An 18,929-nucleotide genomic window follows, 5' to 3' on the forward strand; every position below is an offset into this window, starting at 1 on the left:
TCAAGATGGAATTTATGGTTTTTCCCCAATCAGAACTATTCCCGTTTTCCCTGTCTTTAGAGCATCCTCCACCCCGAGTCCAGTCTCCAGACTTCAGAATGCAAATTAGATCAGATTAGTCCCTGCCCTACCCTGGGGACAGCCCTCCATTTACTCAGTCCTCCTGCTTCATCTGGCCCCTGGGCCTTTGCCCATGTTGCTTTTGTGTCTGGAATGCTATGTCCCTGGCACAGCTCTACCCCTGTACCTAGTTGAATTTGGGACCTCATCTAGAGCATCGCCTCTTGGAGGAAGATTTCCCATTCCCACTGACCAGGTCAGATGTCCTCAGGGTTGACCTAACCTTTTTGATTGCTTTGTACCATTTCTTGGTGTACTATTTTTGATTTATTTTATATGAGCAAAATACACAGTCTGCACCCTTACAACACTTACGGTGACCTTGGGGTGGGGAGAAACAGGCGCTCCCTCCCTGACGCTCTCAGAGGGGGAGTTAGGGGTTCATTGAAAGTCAGGTATATCAGGGACTTATCTTTTGATGATGCAGTCTGCTGATTTTCCTTGAAGATGGATATGTATGTATTCATTTGGTAAGGCCATGCCTTCATGGGAATTGTTGCCTGCTAGGCCCTCAGTTCTTTTCTTGTATAAAGTACTACACACTACAGATTTGCCTAAGCTAGCATAGACTGTGGTTGTACAATCTCGAAAGTGGAAAGGCAGCTGAAACCGTATGCATGTACAATCTTGAGTTTGAATTCTTTTTCCTCCTTGCCCTATATTTTCTCTCTTTTTTTAAAGATTTTATTTATTTGAGAGGTAGAGTGAGAGAGAGGGAGAGGGAGAGACAGAGAAAGGTCTTTCATCCACTGATTTGCTCCCCAGATGGCTGCAACAGCCAGAGCTGCACCGACCTGAAGCCAGGAGCTTCTTCCGGGTCTCCCACATGGGTGCAGGGGCCCAAGCACTTGGGCCATCTTCCACTGCTTTCCCAGGCCATGGCAGAGAGCTGGATTGGAAGTGGAGCAGCTGGGACACAAACCTGCACCCATATGGGATGCCGGCGCTGCAGGTGGAGGCTTAGCCCACTACGCCACAGCACCAGGCCCCTGTCTGTTCAATCTTACCTCACCCACACCCATTTTGGAAGCAGTTTTCTCAGCAAAATTGACGCTGACAGCAGCTGTGTTGAGACATGGGTGTGCGGGGCAGGAAGGCAGCCGCACGGCTGATGAGCATTCAGGGGCACCATGAAAGGGCTTTTCAGCCACTTCTTCTGCAGGTGTCTACAATTTTTTATTTAAAATTTGAGAGAGAGAGAGCTTCCATCTGCTAGTCTACTCCTTAAATGCCCCCAGTGGCTGTGGCTAGACTAAGCCCAAGCCAGTAGCTGAGAACTCCATCTGGGTCTCCCACATAGACGGCAGGGACCCTACTACTTGAGACATCACCTACTGCCTCCCAGGGTGTGCATTAGCAGGAAACTGAAATTAGGAGCTGGAGCCATGTGTTGAATGTGGGCACCGTGATGTGGGTTGTGGGGGTCCCGGCTGGCATCCTCACCGCTGCTCCACATGCCCGCCCAGGCCTGGAGGTGGCGGAGGTTCCACCCTTAGAGCATGTCACACTGGCCCTGTTGGCCCTGAGAGAGATGACTGTGGACTACACAAGCACCAGTGTCCTGTGCCTGGGTCGTAGTCCCATGTTTGGAGCCAACTGTTCATATGGTGGCCCTGGAGCATTTCCCAGAAGTCTCATGGTCCAACTAGACCCATGTGTGCTTTCCTGCCCCCAACCCCTGCCTTGGGTTAGTTATCTCTTTATATTTTAAGGTAGATGGGTTAAAAGGCAAGATGTTTTCTTCTCACAACCATGGCCACTGAGACACTCTGTTTCCTTTGGAATTTATAATACAGCAGGAGTTTTCTTTGTTTATTTTATGAGGGAGGGGAAGTACAAATGTCAAGGGCCTCACTGACCTCACAGTCCAGAGTCCCGGGCCTGCTGCCGCCCAGCCAGCTGCTGCTTTCCCCGGGGCAGCATCCCCTGCTTCCACACCGCTGCTGTCTGCCTGTGGTGTGTGCTGGGGACTGCCCTCCGAAGCTTGGCCCGTGTCCCTCTCCTCTGGGCTGTGTGTGATGGGAAGGCCTTTCCCTGGGAGAATGGCAGGTGGCTGGTGTTACTGTTTTATAATAACTCCTAAATAACAAACCCTGTTTTCTGAGGCGTGGAAGCTACCACGTGTAATTTATTGAATGTTCTACTGAAAGTGAAAAACAGAATGGCTAATGAAAGTGCTTTCAGACCATGATAAAGCTGAAAAATTTTAAGTCAAAACCATCATCCTCATAAGATTGTTGCACATTTTTTAAAAGGATACAGCATGTAAAACATTTAGCATGGTGCCTGATTTGTCTCCAGAGCTAAATACAGTCTGACCCTCGCAAGTGGCTGTAAGTATTTGCTGAATGAATTTATGTAGCAGGCAAGGTTTGAAGTCTTTACTGGAGATTGGAAATATTTAAAAATGAGGTTTTCTGGGAACTTGTCCAGATCAGGACTGATTTTGGATGGAGAGCTTGCTCATGCTATTAAAATGCACAAAGAACATTTTTTGAGCAGGTATACTGTTCCAGGAGAGCAGCTCATTGAGTTATTTGGGATTATTATGTTATATATCCTGCTGGGATGCGAGGTTCACTCTCTTTTGTTCATTATGTTGGGATAACCCTGGCAACCCGAGTTAATGAACTCGATGCCTTTCTAACCAATGAGAGAAGCACATTGATATGCATGGTATATGAAAACTGAGATTTAGATTTTCTTGAGGAGAGCAAGATTATAAACTGTAATAACCTGTGTGGCCACAATTGAATCAAGGCTTTGTGCCCTTCAGAAGTCTTTGAAGATTCCCTGCACTGAAATTCCAGCAGCGCCAGGTGAATGGTTGAAACCACCGTGTGGCCACCTAGTTGAAGTTCTAGGATTCTTTTTTTAAAAAATTCTGTTCTGCAATTCTATGGTTTCTTCTCCCTCCCTCCCTCCCTCCCTCCCTCCCTCCCTTCCTTCCTTCCTTCCTTCCTTCCTTCCTTCCTTCCAAGATTTAGCTATTTATCTGAAGGAGTTACAAAGAGAGAGGGAGAGACATCTTCCATCCGCTGGCCCACCCCTCAAATGGTTGCAATGGCTGGGGTTGAGACAGAGTGAAGCCAGGAGCCAGGAGCTTTGTCTAGGTCACCCACTTGGATAGCAGGGGCCCAAGCACTTGGACCATCCTCTGCTGCTTTCCCAGGCCATCAGCAGGAAGCTGGATCGGAAGTGTGGCATCTGGGAGTCAAACGTGCACCCGCATGGGATGCTGGCATGGAAAGCGATGGCTTTACCCTCTGCACCATGGCGCCAGTCCCCTCTGTGGTTCTGCTTGTTGTTTAGTAGACTGCCTAAGTAAATAGTCTTTAAAAAAATTTTTTTTTTGATAATTTTGTATGAACTCAACACCCATATCCCATGGTGGAGTACTTGGATTCAGTTCCTGACTCCAGCTTCCTGTCAGTGCTGGCCCTGGAAGGCAGTGGTGATGGCTCAAGTACTTGGTTCTTGATATCCATATGGGAGACCTGGATTGAATTCCTAACTTCTGGCTCCAGCTTTGGCCCAGCACCAGCTCCTAAGAGCATTTGGGGAGTGAATCAGTAGATGAGAACTCTCTGCCTCTCAAAAAAAAAAAAAAAAAAAAAATCCAAACCCAAATGCTTACTGCTCTTGAAAATACATGAGGTCTTTTCCTGTCCCAGCCTGCACAGCCAGGCCTTTCCCGTTTCCCACACTGGGGTCGGCCTCACCAGGTCGTTGGCAGAGCAGGGCTGTAGGGAAGATGGCTTTGCCAGCCTCTGTCCCTCACATCTCCCTGAGCAGCTTGGACAGGGGCACTGGGGAAGCCTCTAGTGCTGTGGTTGGTGCAGCTGGACACTGGTCCTTGCAGCTAGGTCATGTACGGTGACAGCGGTATCGGCTTCTTTCTCTTTCCAGGACTCACGTTTTGACATGGCTTCCTGCTTCGCTGCTGTTTGTGGGTATAATCTATGCTGGCTCCAGAGCCCTGTCCAGACTGGTGAGTGAGCAGTTGGCGCGAGGACAGCCCCCTGCTCTCCTTCCCCCTTGCCTCTAAACCAGCTGCCCCCCCCCCCCGGGGCCCCTCGCGGGCAAGGCGTGGGCTTTAGTCCTGGCCAGTCCAGATTGGAGGACGAGTGCCAAGGCCCATGCCTCGCTTTGCCCCGCTTTGAAAGTGAAAGTGACCACATCACAGGGAAGGGCCATCCTGCCTCACCAGGTAGAGAAGCAGAAGACAGAGTGGCATTTGCGGAGCGCTGCTTGGGCGATCTCCCCATGCAGGCCAGCACCGCAGTCCCCCGAACGCGGGCGGTCGTGGGAGCGAGGCAGGAGAGCCCAAAGCTGCAGCTTGCTTCTGCAGAGCTGTCACGGCCCTGCCCACGGCCACATGGCCTGGTGGGCGCTGGGCTCCACTGTGAATGCCGATGCCTCCACACAGTCGGCGCCCGGGACATGGTGGTGGGAATAAAATAAGTTATCTGTTCTGTCTTCCCTCCCCTCCTCCCGGGGACCGAGCTTTGCAAATGTTGGGACTGCGAAGAGCAAAGCCGCTTCCAGAGCTGTGATTTAGAGCTCCAGAAACTTATTTTTGCTGCTGAAAGAGAATCCATTAAAAGCACCATTAGCAGAAGGTGGCTTAAAAACCAGAAAGCCCATTCCTGCTTCCTTCTCACTTGCACTCTGAGTGCTGTTTCTATTTATCAGAAACTGTAGTATGCTCTGACTTTTGGAAAAATACAGAATTAGCAAAAGAGCTTACTCTTTTTTAAAAAAAAATAAATAAAGTTTGCTGTTAGGTTGGTCCCTTCAGTCTCAGATATAAAAACCATGAAAACAAATATACGAAACCTACCTAACCGGCTAGCAGTGTTATTGTTAGGAGACTGCCAGAGTTGCAAAACAGTGGTTGAGAGTGCAATTGCGAAATTAAATCCTTTTTGTTTGTGATTCATAAGCTTGAGTAGAAGGGATGATATATATACAAAGGGACTTCAGAGAGTTTATGGAAAATGGAAATAAAACATAAACTTATTTGGCGCGGAAGTGTTTTTTTGTTTGTTTGTTTGCTTGTTTTTTACAGGCAGAGTGGACAGTGAGAGAGAGAGAGAGACAGAGAGGAAGGTCTTCCTTTTCCGTTGGTTCATCCCCCAATGGCCACTGTGGCCGGCGCACCGCGCTGATCCGAAGCCCAGAGCCAGGTGCTTCTCCTGGTCTCCCATGGGATGCAGGGCCCAAGGACCTGGGCCATCCTCCACTGCACCCCCAGGCCACAGCAGAGAGCTGGACTGGAAGAGGAGCAACCAGGACTGGAACCCGGCGCCCCAACCGGGACTAGAACCCGGTGTGCTGGCGCCGCAGGCGGAGGATTAACCTAGTGAGCCGCGGCACTGGCCAATCGCGTGGAAGTTTTTTGAAATCCATGCAAGGTTGTTTTTTCATAATAGGTATGTTTTCCATGGACTTGTTGAAGACCTCCTTGTACAACGGGAGACACACTTCCCGGGTGGGCAGGTTGGTGTTCACCCAGAACCTGAAGCCGCCGCTGGCTCTCTGCTGCCTCCTCTTGGCCGCATCACGCTGCTGCGAACGCGCGGTCTCCCCTCGCACCCACGGCCTGGCACAGGTGCTTCCTCTGCTACAGCACAGGGCGTAGGACTTAGGTCAAGCGATGTGCTGCTCCAAGGCTTTCCGCATTTTTTTTCTAGTTTATAGATACTTACGGATTCCAGGATTTAAAAAAAATATTTTATTTTATTATTTGAATAGCAGTGAGCATGAGAGAAAGAGAGAGAGAGAGACTGCCCATCTGCTGCTTCACTCCCCAACTGCTCGTAACAGCCAGGCTGAAGCTAGGGGCTAGGGACTCAGTCTGCGTGTCCCATGTGGGTGATGGGGACCCAGGGACTTGAGCCATTGTCTGGTGCCTCCCAGGATACACATCAGCAGGACACTGGACTCAGGAGCGAAGTGGGGAGTGAAACCCAGGCCCTCTGCTTTGGGATGCGGGCACAGCACCCGTAGTGTTGGGGGGTGGGTTTTCAAGTCTGAAACCAGGCACTGGGACGGTCTGCCAGGGCAAAAAGGCTTTTGCAGTAGACGGACAGCATGGGAGGGAGGTGAGGGGAACACTGTGCAGCAAGTGGGGGTCTGAAAGGAGGCCCGTGGCGGGGAGTTGTCCTTTTATGTGCCTTGCCTGGGAAGGGACCGTGTATTCACGTAGAGACCCCACCCACTGCCATGAAGTGGGCCTGGACGGGCACAAGAGACAAGGCTCGCCCACGGGTGTTTATCTGCATCACCAGTGTACGCCATTTGGTCTTATCAGCCTAGGATGTCCCTGGCAGGGAGCTGTGAAAGTCAGAGTGAGGCCCAGGTATCCTCAGGGGCGTGTCCTCTGTGCCTCACTTTCCCAGGGGTGGGGTTCACCCTTCGTGTCCCAACGGCCTAGCGCCAAGTGGCATCTTGACCAGTGGGCCGAACACATGCTCCGTGATGCCAGGATTTTGAGGCTCGAGTCAGGAAGGCATTGTGCTTATGCTAATACTACTCTCTGTATGGTGCTTTCTCATAGGTTTCCACAGTGATTTTCTTGGTGTCTTTTCCTGGGATTACTCACCTGACAGGAACAGGCATAGGTGTGGAGATTCTCTCTGCAGAGCGACAGCGACTCCCCAACTATTGCTGCTTCAGATTTGTCTCTTTAGGACCAAGGCATATAGATTTTAGGATGAGCACCAGATGTAATATTTGTGCTTCAGTTTTGGTTGCAGTTAGGTGTTATAAAGCTCACGAATGAGTCTAAGCAAAAGGAAAATTTACTGGTTCATATAAGTAAAAGTTTGTAGGATAGAATCCTCCTTCAGGCATGGCTTGATCCAGAGGTTCCAATGACAAACTCAGAATCCAGCTTTTCTTTTTGTCTTTCAGTTTAGTTCTCTGTCCTTGCTCCATTTCATAGCCAGGCCCTCCCTTCATGGGTATTGTTAACACCAGGCCCACATCTACACAACTTTCTTTCTCTCTTTAGAATTAATTTATTTATTTGAAAGGCAGAGTTACAGAGAGGCAGAGGTAGAGAGAGAGAGAGAAAGAGAGGTCTTCCATCAGCTGGTTCACTCCCCAGATGGCCACAACGGCTGGAACTGCACTGATCCGAAGCCAGGAGCCAGGAGTCTCCCACACGGGTGCAGGAGCCCAAGCACTTGGGCCATCCTTCACCGCTTTCCCAGGCCATAGCAGAGAACTGGATCAGAAGTGGAGTAGCCAGGACTAGAACCGGCGCCCATATAGGATGCTGGCACTGTAGGCAGCAGCTTTACCCGCTTTGCCACAGCACCAGTCCTGATCTGCACAACTTTCATGGACAAAGCCAGTCTTCCTGGGAGCTGCTGCTTGAGCCCCTGGGTTTACTCTGATCAGAGCAGCCAGGACCACTACCCATCCCAGCCAGGAGGATGGAATGATGTTGATTGGCCAGCCTAAGACGATAACTGGATAACCTGTGGGTGGAGAAGCTTGGAGCACTGACTGGCCAGCCCTGGTCATACGGAGTCCCTGCCTGGACCCTGGAGACTGAGAAAAGAGTGTGGGGGATGCTCAGTATTGATGTGCTTTAGTAAAAAGGGGAGGGGGACACTAGGTGGCCAAACTCCCTCTGAAGTCCACCGTAAGTGCCATTCTGGCATGTTCCCAGCAGGTGGGGAGGTCTGCAGCCCGGAACAGGGCTTCCCACCGCAGGTGTGCCTGCCTCTGAGCTCTTGCTGACCTGGCCACCAGGACGCTGTGCAGCACGTCCACCAGCGTCACCACTGGACATGCTCTTTAGTTGAGTTTGTTTTTTTAAACGGAGCTCTTTGAAGAAGGAAACAACACACTGACCGACATTCTGGTGCCAACTCCCTACCTTTCAAGTAGCAGCACTTGGAGCGGCCCTGACCCACGGTACAGCCTTCTGTAATAGGCGAAGAGAAGCTGCTGCAATTCAGACCCTTGGAAAGAGGGAGACCACCAAGCCCCAAATCCACCCAGGCAGAGCGGGAGCAGGGTGGAGAGGAGACAGAGTACTGGTTTTTTTTTGGGGGGGGGGAAGAACTCAACCAGCATCTTTTCTTTGTGTCCTGAATTCTTTGTTTTTACACAGTTGCTTTGAAATTCAGAGGGTGGGTAAACAGGAGGTCCTGTACAGGTCTTGTTGGATAGAAAGCAGGCATCAGTGTGCTGGGGCCAGCCTGTCCTGTAATGAATTCTTAAGGACTTGGTTAAAATCCATGGGTGTGCCGGCGCCCCGGCTCACTAGGCTAATCCTCTGCCTTGCGGCGCCGGCACACCGGGTTCTAGTCCCGGTCGGGGCGCCGGATTCTGTCCCGGTTGCTCCTCTTCCAGGCCAGCTCTCTGCTGTAGCCCAGGAGTGCAGTGGAGGATGGCCCAAGTGCTTGGGCCCTGCACCCCATGGGAGACCAGGATAAGTACCTGGCTCCAGCCATCGGATCAGTGCGGTGCGCCGGTTGCAGCGCGCCGGCCGCGGCAGCCATTGGAGGGTGATCCAACCGCAAAGGAAGACCTTTCTCTCTGTCTCTCTCACTGTCAAAAAAATAAAAAAAAAAAAAATCCATGGGTGTATTGTTATGCAAACTGCTGTGCAGGCAGCTCTTCCATAAAGTCCTGCTTTATCTGACAAGGCCTTGCAGCCTGTACCGTGGCTCGCTTGGTTAATTCTCTGCCTGTGGCACCAGCATCCCATATGGGCGCCAGGTTCTAGTCCTGGTTGCTCCTCTTCCAGTCCAGCTCTCTGCTGTGGCTCAGGAAGGCAGTAGAGGATGGCCCAAGTGCTTGGGCCCTGCACTCGCGTGGGAGACCAGGAGGAAGTACCTGGCTCCTGGCTTTGGATCGGCGTAACTCCAGCCGTAGCGGCCATTTGGGGGGTGAACCAACGGAAGGAAGGAAGACCTTTCTCTCTATCTCTCTCCCTCACTGTCTAACTCTTTCTGTCAAATAATAATAAAAAAAAATATCTGACAAGGCCTTGAAGTGCTATTCTAAGTTGCATGCTACTCCTGGAGGAAGCCGAGGTAACTCTGCAAGGTGCTGTGGGGAAGGATTTTTTGTTGGTTTTTCTACCTCAGACTCAAAACCAGATGATACATGAGATTAAGGGAAAGGAGATTATTCTGGTAGCTATCCCTCTGCCAATTTTCTTTTTAAGATTTCTTTGTTTATTTGAATGTCAGAATTAGAGAAAAGGAAAAAGATCTTCCATCCACTGGTTCATTCCCCAGATGGTCGTAATGGCGATGGCTGGCCCAGGTTGAAGTCAGGAGGAGCCAGGAGCTTCTTCTGGCCCTCCCACGTGGCTACAGGGACACAAGCACTTGGGCCATCTTCCACTACCTTCCTAGGTGCATTAGCAGGGTGTTGAATCGGAAGTGGAACAGCCGGGACTTGAACCAGTGCCCACAACGGATGCCAGCATTGCAGGCAGCAGCTTTACTTACTGTGCTACAATGCCAGCCCCTCTGCAAATGTTTATCCAGGACCTATCGTGTGCTGGCAACTTACAGACAAATAGGGCCTGGCTCCTGGCCTTGGGGAAAGGGCAGCCGGGCTGGCCCTTCCGTGTCAAGTGTGCGCGGGCGCTTCCTAATGCCAGGCCTGACAGCATGTGAAGTTGGATTCCCGTTACAGGGGCTGATTCAGTCCTGCATGTGCAGCCTTCCTCCCCTGAAGGCAGTCCCCATGGGGTGGCTCTGATGGCACTGGTGTCATCTTGGAAGGGACAGTACAACCTGGATGGGCTGCTGTTTGTCTTGCTATCCTTTCCTAGCCTGAGGCCTCCTAAGCTAGTGCTGAGGCCGGTTGTGCACGCCGAAACCTCAGCAAGCTTGCTCAAGGTAACCATCCTGGTGCTGGTGGCTTGGCTGCTCCAGCCGTGCTGTTGTCCTGTGTAGGAAACAGCAAGTGTAGGCTAAGGCAGGGCTGGGACTGGTTTCCATACCAAGCTCTTTGATCACATCCCTTCCTGGCTGCTGTCATGGTTCCTGTCTTCCATGAGCACAACATTCAATTCAGTAAGTACAATGGGGGATGGGGTGTTGGTGGGGAAGTGCACACGAGGAAACAAACCCATTGGAGTTAGGGAAGCGGGACCTGTGGGCCCGCGCCCGCTGTGGCTCCAGTGTCAGATACAGGGACTCGGGTCCCCGGGGGAAGGGTATAAGTGTTGGTGGAGAGTGGCGAGGCTGCCCCCTGGGCTCCCCGTTGCAGTCTTCTCTTTCCTGTTGTTTTCTTCTCCCAGCTGATCAGAGTCAGCTGTAAGGATGGCTTTTGAAACTGTGGGCTTGGTGGCAATACAGTGAACCCCTCCCGAGATTCTCGTTCTCGCTCCAGCTAAAACTGTTTCAAAAAAAAAAAAAAAAAACCTGTTTCCCATAATTCTTACAAAATCACTTATTAAAACTGGAACCCTGGGGGGAAAGCTTCATGACACTGGATTTGGCGATGATTTCTTGGATGTGACACCAAAGGTACAGACAACAAAAGGAAAAAGAGAGACTAATTGAATTTCATCCAAATGAAAAGCTTGGATGCATGAAAAAACAGTATCAACAAAGTGAAGTGGCAGCCCAGGGGTGGGCAGTTGGCCTAATCCTTAAGCTGCCTGCTTGGATGTCTGTGTCAGTGCCCGTGTTTGATCTCAGGTCTGGCTCCTAACTCCAGCTTCCTGTTAATGCAGACCCCAGGGGGCAGCAGTAATGGTTCTCATAATTGGGTCCCTGCCACCTATGTGGGAGACCTGGACTGAGTTCCCTGCTCCCAGATTTGCCCCCTTGGATATTATGGGCATCTGGGGAGTGAACCAGTGGTTGGGAGCTCTCGCTCTCTCTCTCTCTCTGCCTCTCTAATAAATTCTCTTCTAGAAAGACAACATATAGAATGAGAGAAAATGTTTGCAGATTACTTATTTGATAAATAATTAATATTAGAGACTATGTAGAGAAGTTTTTTTTCTAAGATTTATTTATTTATTTGAAAGGCAGAGTTACATAGAGGGAGGGAGGGAGGAAGAGAGGGAGAGAGGGAGAGAGAGAGAGCGAGCGAGCGAGCTCTTTCTTTACCCGGTAAGCTGTGGCATAGCGGGTAAAGTCACCACCTGCAATGCTGGCATCCCATATGGGCGCTGGTTCTAGTCCCAGCTGCTCTACTTCCGATCCAGCGCTCTGCTATGGCCTGGGAAAGCAGTGGAAGATGGCCCAAGTCCTTGGGCCCCTGCACCTGTGTGGGAGACCCAGAAGAAGCTCCTGGCTCCTGGCTTCAGATTGGTGCAGCTCCAGCCGTTATGGCCAACAGGGGAGTGAACCAGCAGATGGAAGACCTCTCTCTCTATCTCTGCCTCTCCTTCTCTCTCTGTGTAACTCTGACTTTCAAGTAAATAAATAAATCTTAAAAAAAAAATAGCAGCAAAACAAGGTAACAAGTGTTTATTAGGATTTGGAGACATCAGAACCCTTCGCTCTACTGTTGGGAATGTGAAATGGTGCAGCTACTGTGGAAAATGATATGGTGGTTCCTCAAAATGTTAGCCAGAGAATTACTGTGGGATCCAGCAATCCCCCTTCTGGCTGTAGACCCAAAGGGACGAGCATAGGGAGATGAAGAGCTATTTGTGTGTCCAGGTTCATTTGGTGACTATTCATAGTAGCTAAAAGGTGGAAGCAGCCCAAGAGTCCATCAACAGATGAGCAGATGAAATGTGGTCCATATGCACAGTGGAGCTGTCACGTACTGCAACGTGAGGACATCAGCCTTGAGGACGTTAGAATACGTCCGTCATGGAAAAACAAACCCTGGGGTGGGGGGCACTTGGCCCTGTGGTTCAGTCACCACTTGGGATGCCCATATCTCAGATTGACATGCCTGGTTCAAGCTCCTTCCACTTTCTCTCTCTCTCTCTCTCTCTCTCTCTCTCTCTCTTTCTCTCTGTCATGTCTCTTTCTCCCTCTCTGCCTTTCAAATAAAATAAAGATCAATTAAAGCCGGCGCCGCGGCTCACTAGGCTAATCCTCCGCCTAGTGGCGCCGGCACACCGGGTTCTAGTCCCGGTTGGGGCGCCAGATTCTGTCCCGGTTGCCCCTCTTCCAGGCCAGCTGTCTGCTGTGGCCAGGGAGTGCAGTGGAGGATGGCCCAAGTGCTTGGGCCCTGCACCCCATGGGAGACCAGGAGAAGCACCTGGCTCCTGCCATCAGATCAGCGCGGTGCGCCGGCCGCAGCGCGCCGGCCATGGCGGCCATTGGAGGGTGAACCAATGGCAAAGGAAGACCTTTCTCTCTGTCTCTCTCTCTCTCACTGTCCACTCTGCCTGTCAAAAAATAAAAATTAAAAAAATTTAAAAAAAGATCAATTAAAATTTAATATACCACCAGTCCCATAAGATTCCCCTTACATGGAGTACTTAGAGTTATCAAATTTATAGAGGCAGGAAATCAGAATGATGCTTGCCAGGGGCTGTGGGGAGGAGGGAATATGGGCTTAGTGTTTCATGGACAGAGAATCTAAGGTTTGCAAGACAAGAGGAGTTCTGAAGATGAGTAGCGGTGGTGGGTGCCCAGCATCAGGAATGTACCTAACACCACCCAACTGTCCCCTTAAAAGTGGGTAAGAGACTAAACATTGCGTAGTGTGTATTTTACTACATTCTTTTAGAAGCTGGATTCCAGTACAAGTTTCTTGAGGGTTATGTGAGAAGGATGACGGTGTGTTCCTACACGTCTCACTCAGAACTCCCTTCAGGCTCAGTGAGCTGCACGTATTTGGTTTCACTGGATTCAGTTATATGCACTTAGGTAAAAATGCAAGAAAGTTAGCAGTTTCCTGAGAGCAGGAAGTCTGCCCCTTGCTCCTGCCCAGGGTGCTTGTGCCAAGTTGGAGCATGACACCTCTTTAGGCCTTTATTCCCATGCCTGTCTCTTAGGATTAGCATTTTGCCAAACTGGAGGAGCTCTTGGTATTTTACAGTGTCTGTTATTCAGCCAACAAGACCCCTAGGCCACACTCAGCTACTTGTGATGCAGAAATGAAGACAGAAGACCTCTAGGCTCTGCTGAGACACACTGGCAAGTAGAGGCTGGTCATCTGCCCTCAAGGAGTTTGCCATCTCTCTGCAGAATAGTCAGATTAATGTAAACAAACATTTGAATTCATTTTATGCAAATCACTTTATGGATATTCACTTACATGTACACAAATGCATATTCAAATACTTTGCCACCTTCCAAAAAGAACACGCAGTACTCACAGTGCATAACATAATAACAATTAAAGTAAGAGAATTTCAGATGGGATCTAGGTAGAGACTAGTAGTGCTAGCAGGAGGTGAGACCATTGAGAGGGTTATTCCGTAATCGTCTCCCAACATAAATGCAGGCAGTCTGTGATTCAACTCTCAGCTTTCTGCAGCCACATGGACCGCTTAGGAGATGCTTGTTAAGGGTGGAACCGTGTCTGAAGAAAGCAAAGCTTCTACTGGTTCTCAGGTCTGGGAGGAAGTTTTCCTGAGTCCTCAGGAAGGGGAGGCTGGGCTACCCCATGGGGCAGGCCCCTGGAGCAAACACAGCAGTCACTTGTCTGGGGTCTCGGATTCTGAGGAGGCACCATGACAGAGAACAGGTCAGTAGGAGCATTCTCTGGGGGTAAGATCCACCACCCACCCACCGTCTGGCTCCATCCAGGGCTTAGCAGGCTACCCTTAAACAATCCTCATGCATGTGCACTTTCGATGGCTATTATGTTACCAGAGAAGGCAAGGTTCTTGTCTTCACGGAAGAAAGAATTCAGGCATGAGACAGAGAGTAGTGGAAAGCAAAATAGCAAGGTTTATTAGAGTAGGGACATCCGTAAGAACGGATGGGCACCTCTCCAGACAGAGCCTGAGAGTGAGTGCCCAGTCGCTCAGACTGGGGGAGAGCGAGGTTACATGGTTGAGTGGAGAGAGTACACCTGGGCAGGCCAGGTGGGTGGCTCAGCAGAGAGGCAGAGGGCTGAGCGCGCAGTCTGGTTGAGGCTGGGGGTTTTTTAAGAGTATTGATCTTGCCTCCCTGTCGCTCCCCCTCTTCGTGGAGGAACGACACAGGACCCTGCGCTGTTCTTTTGTCTGCTCGGCCCTCCCCGGGTTTGCTGCTGGTTCTTCCCGGGTTGGCTACCGTCCCTTCCACCTCCGTGGAAGGGCGGTTCCCCCTAGCCACTTTCCCCACTTCCGCGGGGGAGCGGCACACCGCCGGCCGGCTCTCTCGGGGGCTGCACAGGTGTTCCTTCAGATAGATGTTCCCCTTAGATGTTCCTGGTGCATGTTGTCTCTCTCCTCCTTTATAGTCCTCTTCCACCAATCCCAACTCTGCTACCCACACGCCGAGTACGCTGCTCTCCTCCAATCAGGAGCAGGATCAGCTCCTGGAGGTCATCACTCAAGTTGGCAAGAGGCAGCTGCGTAGAAGCTGTTTCTCCCTTCTCAGTGCCATATTGTGGGAGAGCAGATGCATAGAATAAGTCTTAATCCGAGTAACTTAGTCTAGTCCGAGTTGCTCCCAGTTGCTCCCCACACCTCCCCACCTCTGCTCCTCCTGAAACAAAGGGCTTTTTGGATGTAAATATGAAAAATTCTTAACTGAGTTTTCCCCCTGAAGTTATCAGACAGGGGGAAGCCTGGCTGGCGTCGCTCCGCCTTAGAGGAGCCTTAGAGGAAGGATGGTTATCGGGTTGAAGGGGCAGGGCATTTAAATGCAGAGACTGGGCTGCACCTGGAAGGTCATCGGGATGACTTCAAGATGAGGATGCTGGACCTAGATGTCAACTCCTTAGGCCTTTGTTACACACACATAAGCTCATTTCTGTCTTCCTACCTAACAATTAGACAGCTGGCAGTGTCCAGGGTCACTCTCTTTGGCAAGAGCCTGGGGTACAGTTATTCTATATTGTAGGTTAAGGATGCAGCTATATATTTAACTCACTCAAATTCTGTTATAAAAGGTAAGAAGCTGACCCAGGACTTGAGCTTGAATAAAGCGTCATTTATATCTCTGCAGAGTGACTCAAGGTGTGCTGGTGGGCGGGGCCAGGTTTTCCATAGAAAACCATTCTAAGTCAGTTCCAGCACCTGAACAAATAGTAAGCAAGGCTTCATAATTCCACTCTGGGAAGCGTGGGGATACCAAAGTATTTCTAAGTAACAGTTGCCAATTTCTCTTCTTAGCCAATGGAAAAATACATGGATGAGATGTTGAGCTTTAAGCTAATTTTTATTTTTGTAAATGTGCTCCTTCCTAAGAAATTAAATGATTTGCCTTGTTGTATAGTTAAATTTGATCAATTACGTTTTGGCAGACTTGTGTTGAAAGTATGATTCAGGGCCGGTGCCGCGGCTCAATAGGCTAATCCTCCGCCTGCCGCGCTGGCACACTGGGTTCTAGTCCCGGTCGGGGCGCCGGATTCTGTCCCGGTTGCTCCTCTTCCAGTCCAGCTCTCTGCTGTGGCCCAGGAAGGCAGTGGAAGATGGCCTAAGTGCTTGGGCCCTGCACCCCATGGGAGACCAGGAGAAGCACCTGGCTCCTGGCTTCGGATCAGCGTGGTGCGCCGGCCACAGCGGCCATTGGAGGGTGAACCAATGGCAAAGGAAGACCTTTCTCTCGGTCTCTCTCACTGTCCACTCTGTCTGTCAAAAAAAAAAAAAAAAAAGAATGATTCGGGCATTAGGGTTCCTGTTGCTCCATTTTTCCTGGTGGAAGGTAGACTTTTTGTTGTAGAGGCTGTTCCTGGAGTGTTGACAGTGAGGAAGAACACACTTACCTTTCTGTTCTCTTTAGCAGCAAGCAAATATCCAGATCATCTAAATGAGGTTTCAAGTGAGTAAGAGAGTCAGGTTAAAAGAGAGAACCCTTAGTTTTCTCATCTGTGTAATGGGGATGCAAACAGTGTCTATTTTACAAAGTTACTATGGAGTTTAAATATGTGAAAGCAAAGGGCTGGCTTGCTGGCACAAAGGGTTAAGCAGCTGCCTGCAGTGCCAACAGCCCTTATTGGTGCTGAATGATGTCCTGGCTGCCCCACTTCTGACCTAGCTCCCTGCTTATGCACCTGAAAAGGCAGCAGAACATGGCCTAAGTGCTTGGGCCTCTTCATCCACATGGGAGACCCTGATGGAGTTCCAGGCTCTTGGCTTCAGCCTGGCTCAGCCTGGCTGTTGTGGCAATTTGGAGAGTGAACCAGTGGATGGAGGATCTCTGTCTGTCTCTCCCTCTGTCTCTGTCTCTCTCTCTCTCTGTCTCTCTAACTATCTTTCAAATAAATAAATGAATCTTTTGTTTTAAAAAACATGAAGGCAGGTACAACGGTGTCTGGCATATACTTGTAGTAACTATAGCTTGTGTAGCTCAGCTGGTATTCTTTAACATTTTATTATTTATTTTGTTTATTTGAAAGGCAGGGAGACAGCAGATCTACCATCCGCTGGTTCACTTCCAAATACCTTCTTCCCTGCCTCCTTTTCGACAAAGAGACAGAGAGAAAGATGCCTGTGACAACTGGGACTGATCCGGACGAAAGCCAGGAGCTGGGCACTCAGTCTAGGTCTCCATATGGATGGCAGAGACTCAGTTATGTGGGCCATCAGAGCTGCCTCCCAGGTGTGCACTGAGAGGAAGCTGGAGTCAGAGCTGGAGCCAGAAACTGAACCCAGGCATGCCAGTGTGGGACGCAGGCTTCTGTTCAGCAAGGCAAAGGCAGGTTTTCTTCAAGAATCAGTCAGCAGGGAGTCTCCTCAACCAGTGTAGCGTAGTTCTACTGTGATTTGCGCAGGGTTAGAGGTCAAAGAAAGAAATCTGTCATTAAATCAAGAATTAAATTGTAAGTTGTCTTTGATGGTGTTTTTGATTGATCTCTGTACAAGTTGGTAAGAGTGTAACTGGTCATTTGTAGGATAACTGTTGCTAAAGCCGGCTAGCTTCTCAGTAGAAAGAAGGGTGGGAGGGCAGGTACTGTGGGAAGAATCACCATGTTCCCAAAGTTGTAGTTATGAAATGTATGAAGCTTGTATTCCTTAAATAAAAGATTTCTGGGGGGAAAAAAAAAGCTAGCTTGAGAAATTCAGGTACAAAATGTGTTAAGCAGAAGTAGACAATGGTGCTTTTAAGAATAGCCTAGTAATCCTCCTCCTTGTGGTGCCGGCACACCGGGTTCTAGTCCCGGTCGGGGCGCCAGATTCTGTCCCGGTTGCCCCTCTTCCAGGCCAGCTGTCTGCTGTGGCCAGGGAGTGCAGTGGAGGATGGCCCAAGTGCTTGGGCCCTGCACCCCATGGGAGACCAGGAAAAGCACCTGGCTCCTGCTTTCAGATCAGCGCGCCGGCCGTGGCGGCCATTGGAGGGTGAACCAACAGCAAAGGAAGACCTTTCTCTCTCTCTCTCTCTCTCTCTCACTGTCCACTCTGCCTGTCAAAAAAAAAAAAAAAAAAAAAAAAAAAAAAGAATAGCCTAGATTTTACTCTGAGTTTATCCACTTTAGAGCGTAGCAGTTCATTATAGGAGTCAGCAGAGTGCCAGCATTTGGAACACCCCAGTCATATTGAGTTTTGGGCAGCTACCAGTCCAGGAAATTTTCACTTGGGGCCTCATATGATTCGAGTGTCCTAACAGTGAGGCCAGGCGAGGGTGGGCTTTCAGTGGGGCATGCCTGTGCTGGACGTGCAGCTCGGCCCCTGAACTGACTGTGAGCACTTGGACCCTCTAAGGCTTGGTTTCTTTGTCCATAAAATCAGAGAACTAGCACTTACTAACAGAGTTGTTGGGAGAAGTTTAAATACAAGATGCAAATTAAATAATTAGCACTGTGCTTAATATAGTATGTGGAGCTATTATTAGCATACTTTAAAATTAATTCTGCATGCATAGATAGATCTTTTTCTAGAATCTGATCAGAGTAGGGCTTAGGAGGATTGAGAAAACTGGCTGCAGTTCATAAAACTGAGAAAATTCAGCCTGCTTAAAGTCTAGAGTTAGGGTCCAGAGTCCAGAATCTCAGTCCTAAGTATGATCTCATCACTGATTTTATAGCCAGAGAAGAAAAAGCCACTTTAAATAAGGTCTTTGTTTGAAAAGCTCCAGGTCATCCTTTTGTATTCACTTCCATGTGCCATGCGATTAACCTGTCTGAGATGATATCTGTTATTTTATCGAGCCAAGAACTAGAAGGCCAGGGCCCAGATTGGCCAAACATGGGCCTATTATATAAAGCCACCTTGAACAAAAATCCTTCAATAATTTTAAAACATATAGAAGATAGCCTATTTAAGACAACTAAAAGAAGCACGAAAGATAAATGAAAACATAGAAAAGAGTAAGGTCTGATCTTAAAAGGAAAAAAGTTGTGAGTTGCACATTTAATGAAAGATAAAGTAGACATGTTAAAAAAAGTTAAAAAAATGTAAGGCAAATCTTACATGTTAAAGTGATCATTTAAAGTGTGTAACTGATCATATAGATAGGAATAAGTGTCAAAGGATCACATAAATAAGACCAAGTGTCTGGTAATAACAAAAGATAGAATTAAAAAGGAGAGAATGATCCAACATGGGAAGCAAGTCACACAGCATACTCATAGAATGACAAACACCCTAAACAGCACTCTGGCCTCAGAATCAGCCCTTATGGCATTCGGATTTGACTGAAAATCCTATGAGAGCATATCAGGCATGGGAAGCCAAGACACTGTGGCAAAAAGTGATCTACATGAAGGATCTCTGTGAGTGAGACCCCAGTGGAAAGAAGGGGCCATCAAAGAAG

General features: G+C 49.3%; 1 protein-coding gene across 17 annotated transcripts in view; it reads left to right on the forward strand.

Moving 5' to 3' along the window:
- The window catches only part of SLC35D4 (solute carrier family 35 member D4), a 128,579-nt gene that overhangs the window by 22,777 nt on the left and 86,873 nt on the right, over nt 1-18,929 (forward strand). For 10 of the 17 annotated variants that reach the window (XM_051851343.3, XM_070050393.2, XM_089305262.1 and 7 more), the window contains exon 4: nt 4,030-4,111. The exons of 6 other annotated variants lie outside the window; for them this stretch is intronic. In XM_051851343.3, coding sequence (XP_051707303.3) covers nt 4,030-4,111 — 82 coding nt within the window. Of the gene's footprint in view, nt 1-4,029; nt 4,112-6,682; nt 6,993-18,929 lie in introns of those variants that run through there. One more of the 17 variants, XM_089305273.1, reaches the window with a different exon arrangement.

Source organism: Oryctolagus cuniculus, chromosome 10, assembly GCF_051225735.1.
Source record: "Oryctolagus cuniculus isolate XC-2025 breed Fujian yellow rabbit chromosome 10, ASM5122573v1, whole genome shotgun sequence".
Lineage (NCBI taxonomy): Eukaryota > Metazoa > Chordata > Mammalia > Lagomorpha > Leporidae > Oryctolagus > Oryctolagus cuniculus.